We start from the raw sequence: 6855 nt of genomic DNA on the forward strand, positions 1-6855 counted from the left end.
GTGGGCATGTCGAAATTGGTGTCTGATGGTTAACAGCCCGCCGGCCAAGATGAGTCCAGGTTAGCATGCAGGCTGGGTGGTGCCTTGCCCCCCTCTCGTCACGGAAAAAGCCGCGGGATTAACAGGTGCGATATGACATATTCCAGCCACCAGAGTCTTTCGGCGGATACCTTTTCAGGGCACAAATACAGAGCGAAGCATTGGCATCGAGATGCTAGACGGGTGTCTGGCTGCGCTTGACCAGGAAATTTCTGCATCGCAACCCCAATTTACCCATCATGAGGAAAAGCACCATAGAAAATGGATGGCTTGATGGATGGATGGATGGGCAAACTAATGCTACGCTAATGTACTGGAAGACACACAATTCTTCTGGTGCTTACCTCCTCCCTCCTCTCCTCCGAGGGGCCCTTCAGCTCTCGGGCTTGGTCGTCTTTGGGGTCAAACAGGTAGATGTAGTCGGATGAATAGCTGACCAGCACCTCCTGGCCATCCTCGCTGTAGCACAGCGACGTCACACGACACGACTTATTGGACAGATGAGCGGGAACGAACCTCACGCACATGCCCGTCGTCCCCCGGCCCATGTAGTTGCCTACAAAAAAGAGAGAGAGAGAGAAATTGCTTTATCGATCCTCAATCAGATGAAAACGATGTGATTGGACCTGAATTCCGATCACGTGACCAGACCCCTAGCTGGGAAATCTCAAGTGTTTTTTTTTTTGTTTTGTTTTTTTAACAATGGTAAAACCGCGAGAAGCTTCACCCCAACAAGCATCTAGGCGACGTCCATTTGGCGAAGAATAAGCCAGCGCTAAATGAAGTCAAATCAAGAGAGAGAGAGAGAACTGCATGGGGCAGGGGATTTGAACCATTCCTACAACTACAGGACTTGTTTGTTCACATTCAAACTTCGGCAGTCAAAGAAAGGCAACAAGTCATTATTTTCCCTGCCGCCGCATTGCAAACTTTACCTGTGGCCCTGGTGCCGAGCAGCCGTCTGTCGTAGATGCGCACAGAGCTGTCCGAGCAGCCCACCGCCAAGTAGTAGGGCATCAGCGGCGAGATTGAGATGGACGTTGCCGCTCTGCGGCAATTGATCAGGATGTCCTGTCAAACACCAAAGTGACACACTGCTAGAAAGCAGAATTCCTGATCGTTTATTAGGGCTCGACACTGTAACCGTTCCGTTCGCAAATGCTCCCATTTTTTTCAATATGTACCGGTAAAAACTTAAGAGCTCGAATGCATGTTTTCATACCCCCTCTGATACGTACAGCGACGGCATTCCAGCTCTGTGTCCGTCTCTCACACGGCACACGGAAGAAACGGAAGGCGCGTCAGTTTAAATCCTTCCTGTATTGACTGAGGCTGCTACTACAGCTGGTGTTGTGGTATAACATTGCATCCTTGCAAATTACAACATTGATATTTTGAACCAATATCCGTAACTTACTGGCAATGTGAGAAATAACGGTGCAATGAATTTTGAACCTGTATCAATATCCATAACTTACTGGCAATGTGAGAAATAACGGTGCAATGTATCGAAGTATCAAGATGATGTGATACTATACCAGTATCAATTTCTGTTGTTGGCATATCAACACTGTACATGAGAAATAACTGGAATATCAGATTGTGATTTTATCCCACCTCTCATGTTCAATCATTTCCAACATTGATTATCCTCGTTAGGGTTGTGAGATAGCTGGAACTTAGCTATGACGACTTTGGGTAAGAGGCTATGGACTGGCCGCGAGCCAACAGCAGAGACAACCCTTCAAACCATCATTCATAGCCAAGAACAAATTCAAGTCTTCAATGAACACAACGCCGTTTAAGCCTTATGAAAACTAGCGGCGGAATCCCATACACTGTGCAACAATTCTGACGATTTCAACCACGCCACACTCGTTTCAAAAAAGCCTACGCCTCTTTTTAGAATGTGGAAGGAAGCAGAGACCACAAGTGCATGCAAACTCCACATAGAAAGTGAGGAGACCAGAATACGAACCCCCATTGCGCGTGTGTGCCTAATGAACTGCCCGGCGCGCGTCATGCAAACACTGAGTCAGGTGCAAAACAAGCGATGTCGTGAATGAAACATGAGTTTTTGGAGCAGGATGACATCAACTGGAGTTAATTACCGGTCCAACAAAAACAACGAAGGGTGGTGGTTTCTTTCTCAGGTGAACCGTAAACATCGGACAAATTGTGAGATGCGAAACAGATGTCACCGTACGTCTTTGCAGTCCTCCTTCGTGCAGCTGGTTTTCATGCGGAGGTCGAACCATCGCACAGTGCCATCCTCTCCACAGGACAGGAAGGTGTAAGGGTCGTTTGGTACTGTCATAATCTGGCGACGCAACAAACGACTACGTTAGGAAAAAGAACGTCACCAACAGAGGGATTTGTGACGCCTTTTTGTTTACCTCATAGGCGGTGCCATAATGGCAGTTAAACTGACACTGTCTGTTGAACTCGGCACTCTTTTCTGTGTGGGTATAGTAGAGGATTCCATCCCCAGAGCAGGAGATGATCTCCTGGTCGTTGGTGTGAGGCATGAACTTTGCACTGAAGATATTGGCCCGGTGGCCAGAGCGGATGGACTTTTTGACCTGAAGACGTCGGGCAGAAACAAGATGGCGCTAAAAAGTGGGAACAGTTAGTTTCATCTCGGGCGGCAACTCATGATTATTTAAATGATCGATTCATCTTATCATTATTTTGGCAACTAATCAATGGTTCTGATTTATTTAAAAAAAAAAAAAACATGGAAATAGGAATGTTGAAAAACTAAGCGCTATCATGAACTCACAGCATTACACATACGCCTTACGTCAAAGGGAGAAACGTTAACAGTTTTCACTTGTTTTATTTTTTTTGTCAACATTATTTCAACTTCCTTTCTTTTCCTATTTTCAAAATGTTCTATGCAGACCTTTTTGTTGTACGGGTTGGTAATGGCCAGGAAGGTGTCATCTGAACCTGACAAGATGTATTCGCCCGTATCGTTCCATGATATCGTGTTGACCTGCAGCGAGTGGAAGAGTCAGCACACAGTGAACAGAAATTCTGTGAGGAAAAACTCAAGTCGGTTTATTGTCATTCAAATGTATCTTAAGTAATATTTATCAAAGAGTCAGACATTTTTTTTTCATGCATTTTAAAACTAAACCGTATGAAAGTATTGCGGCCGTTTTCCAGGGATCACACTTTTTTACCATTCCGCAAACATTTCAATGCTTTCTCAAGAATTCACCCAAACGCTCTCATACAGTAAATCCATAAAATTATTTGTTGTATCCGGGTTTTGGCTTGACAGAGGTAATGATAAAACAAGGGACAAGTTCAGATGCGCAGCCCGACAGTTGTTAGAGTGTTGGTGACACGATTCGACGTGTGACTCTTCTGTCAGTTCGGGTTTCTCTCGGCCTGAAGTCAACGGTCAAAAGGAGGAAGTACTCACACAGCCATCGTGTATGTTCAGCGTTGCCTCTAGTTTCAGTCTCTGAACGAACTCTCTCCTACCTGCAGATAACAAAGGAAATAAGTTTTAGGACTTCTGCCAGTTGTAGGGCAAACATGCAAACGTGAGCAGCTAAGTCACTAATAACTAGCCGGCAGCCACCGGACGAAAGTGTCAGTCACTCGGGTCATCTTTTGATCATGCGCGATTGTGGTAATGATGTTAACGTTGTATGAAGGATCATAACTTAAAAATGATCTTCACATTTTAAGGCGTGTTTATTATTCCCGTGAGAATAACATTAAAACCTGACAATTAAAATGGTATACCTTGATTATGAATATGGAGAAAAGTTTTAAAAAAAAAGACATCTTGTGTGTTTAAAAAAAGAATAAAAAAAATACACTTAAGTTATTCAGCAAAACCCAGTGATCAAATGCTCCTGTCAAATGTGCGCTGTTTTTTTCTTCTGAATGCATTTCCAAGGTATCAGATCAAGACTCAGAATCGGGAAAAATACAAAATCATGTAATTCGGACTCTGCTGCAAAGAAATGTGATTGGGACATCCCAAATAGAGTGGTTTACTTTACTTTTAGCTTAAATGACAGTTAGAGGTGAACTAAACCCACAGAATTTTAAGGATAGACTTCAGGATAGAACAAAAAAAAAAAGACATTTGAATTGGAAAATCATTTTATTTACTAGATGCATGTAAGCTCCAGTGTCTGAGAAGTGTTGTGAAACTCCTCCTCTTCCCTCACTCTGCAGAGCATAATTAATACCTCAAGATGAAGAGTCTGGGTGTTTGTTACACAATAACGAGAATAATAATGAAATGGTTGGGTTGCATTCATTTCAGTTAGCCTGATTTGTTAAAGTGAAGAAGCAATAAACTGTCAGCCACAAAAGTGCATGCTGATTGAGTTTCTTCTATTAATTTATTGAACTGATTAGTCCAAATGTAATTTTATTTATTGCCACTAGAAGCAAGTAAACAGTCAGATCTGATGGAATGTAAATGGATCTTTTAAGTGATAACGACAACAAAACAAGGTAACCATTTTTATCTTGGGTTTAGTTCTTAAAACACTGCCTGTAGAATTCATAAAGATGTTGTGATGCCGACAGTTTAAGCCTGGAACAAATTAATTCACTTCATAGTTTTTGTTTTCCCCCGTTTCAGGTTTTCCACAAGGTTCACAGTACAGAACTTTATGTTCTTGGTCAACAAGCAGGCACATAAGAGTGTTGTGTTTTATGTTAGTCCTTTCTTTTCTTCAGCATTGAGTTGGGTGAAGTGCATGTCAATGTTTTGGAAGTGCATGATCTATTTTCTAAACTTTGGGGATCTGAGGGAGAATCACATTTAAAATGTGAGTCTTGATTTGGAGAAAAAAAAATCTTAGAATCCCCTTTTGCAAGGCAAAACTCTGGGATTAGAACTCAACCCATAAGTTGTCCCCCGTCTCCTTTTCCAGGCTAAATATAAACTGGGGCTGCTGCTTGTTTCTCTACTGCGGCTTCTGCAATGTAACTGAACACAATGAGAGCTTTAGGTTGTCAAGCTAAATACAGCAGTGACTAAAACTGCACCTGCCGTACCTATTCGGGGCTTCGGTCTGTACTGAGACCCAATCAGGTGTAAACAGCTTGACGACACCGTAGATAGGACCAATAACAGTGATAAGATAAGTAATTCACTTCGTAAATCATGTGCACAGCAATTTCTCAAGAACGTAAATCTGATCTGACAAAAATATAAAGTGAAATTATTCTGATATTTAGTGCAGGTTCTACACATGCAGTGTTCTTCTCTGTGGTAAACATTAGGCAGAGTAACATATCGGGAAGAGGGCGACATTCTACTACGTCCAAACACGCTAACTTTCCCCACTTTGTTCCATTCTTACCTAAATAATTTGTCCGAATGTTGTTTGGCTCGCTGTATCCGATGAGGCGTTTATTTACATCCCAGACCAGGTTCCCGGAGCAGGACATGGTGACCGAGGGTGGCTTTTAATAAACAACAACATTGAAATTTAAGCTAACCGCCTGGGGGATTTCTTTGGCCATCGGTCCCTATCAGTCGGGACGATGCTAACGTTAGCTAGCCGCGACAGTGCAGTTTCATGACGGGAAGTGAGATGAGAAGGTCCCCGATTCCCGTCCCGGCAGTCGCTTCCTGCTTTTAGCCCGACAGCTCAAGTACTCCCTGAGGGAGTAACTGTGCGTCCCCCAAGCCGAGCCTGCTTTATTTTGTCTAACAGGCAGGCGAACGATCAGCTGTGTCAAAACAACGCGATAAACTGCGAGGTTTAAGCAGGGGTGAGAGTATGCTCGATTTGTATGTAGTTGGTCAGATGCGTGTGGGGCGGTACGCTAAGTGGTGGGAAGCAACTAAGTATACATATTATACTGTACATACTTTGCTGTACTTTTCAGGTATAAAAGGAAGCCACCCCTGTAATGATTGTTGACAGGCAGGGTTTGGGTTTTATGTGTCTTTTTATTGATAACGTGGCAGCGCCGTTAAACATGCGGTAGACTGACTCGCAGTTACTTCCGGGAACTCCCCCTTATAGGCGGGACCTGTCAATCAACTCAAGCATGACGTAAACAGTGCAAACTCTCGTAAAGCACTAAACATATAATAATGACCTATTATATGACAACCTCCCCCTTAAAAAAGATGAATGCATGAAATTATTTTCATTTTAGTTATCTAATGCGTTCTTTATAATTATTTGCTTTTTCAATTTCAATCAAATAATAAAGATTGGTGGCCCAGTAGTCGAGTGGTTGGCACGTTGGCTTCACAGTGCAGAGGTACCGGGTTCAATTCCAGCTCCGGCCTTCCTCTGTGGAGTTTGCATGTTCTCCCCAGGCCTGCGTGGGTTTTCTCCGGGTGCTCTGCTTTCCTCCCACATTCCAAAACCATGCATGGCAGGCTGGTTAAACACTCAAACTTGTCCCTTGGGGCGAGTGTGGGCACGAATGATTGTTCGTTTCTGTGTGCCCTGCGATTGGCTGGCAACCGATTCAGGGTGTCTCCCCCCTACTGCCCGAAGACAGCTGGGATTGGCTCCAGCCCCCCCCCGCCACCGCCACCCTCGTGAGGATAAGCGGATCGGAAAATGAATGAATGAATGAAGAAGATTTATTCTCAAACGTCACTGTCAAAAATGCACTTCCAAATAAGCATTAACAGAACAAGTTGTCAACTTTATGTTAAGCAGTGTTGTTGGCATCTGTTGGATCTAACTAATAAATGAATGAATGAATGAATGAATGAATGAATACTTTATTGCAGCCTTCCTCAACTGGCGGACCGCGATCCACGACCGGACCGCCGACCTCCTCTGTCCGGACCTCCTCTGTCCG

The 6855-nt window shown here is 43.7% G+C and overlaps 1 protein-coding gene across 1 annotated transcript in view; it reads right to left on the reverse strand.

Moving 5' to 3' along the window:
• dcaf6 (ddb1 and cul4 associated factor 6) overlaps positions 1 to 5778 on the reverse strand; it is a 15640-nt gene extending 9862 nt beyond the window's left edge. Inside the window, exons 1-7 of the mRNA XM_019894418.1 lie at positions 5385 to 5778; positions 3473 to 3534; positions 2945 to 3037; positions 2436 to 2621; positions 2246 to 2359; positions 975 to 1110; positions 384 to 595 (exon numbers count right to left, since the gene is read on the reverse strand). Of these exons, the coding sequence (XP_019749977.1) occupies positions 384 to 595; positions 975 to 1110; positions 2246 to 2359; positions 2436 to 2621; positions 2945 to 3037; positions 3473 to 3534; positions 5385 to 5472 (891 nt within the window). The 5' untranslated portion in view covers positions 5473 to 5778. The remainder of the gene's footprint in view (positions 1 to 383; positions 596 to 974; positions 1111 to 2245; positions 2360 to 2435; positions 2622 to 2944; positions 3038 to 3472; positions 3535 to 5384) is intronic.
• Between the last annotated feature and the right edge of the window lie 1077 nt (positions 5779 to 6855).

The sequence above is a fragment of the Hippocampus comes genome, unplaced genomic scaffold, assembly GCF_001891065.2.
Source record: "Hippocampus comes isolate QL1 unplaced genomic scaffold, H_comes_QL1_v1.1 scaffold96, whole genome shotgun sequence".
NCBI classification, from domain to species: domain Eukaryota; kingdom Metazoa; phylum Chordata; class Actinopteri; order Syngnathiformes; family Syngnathidae; genus Hippocampus; species Hippocampus comes.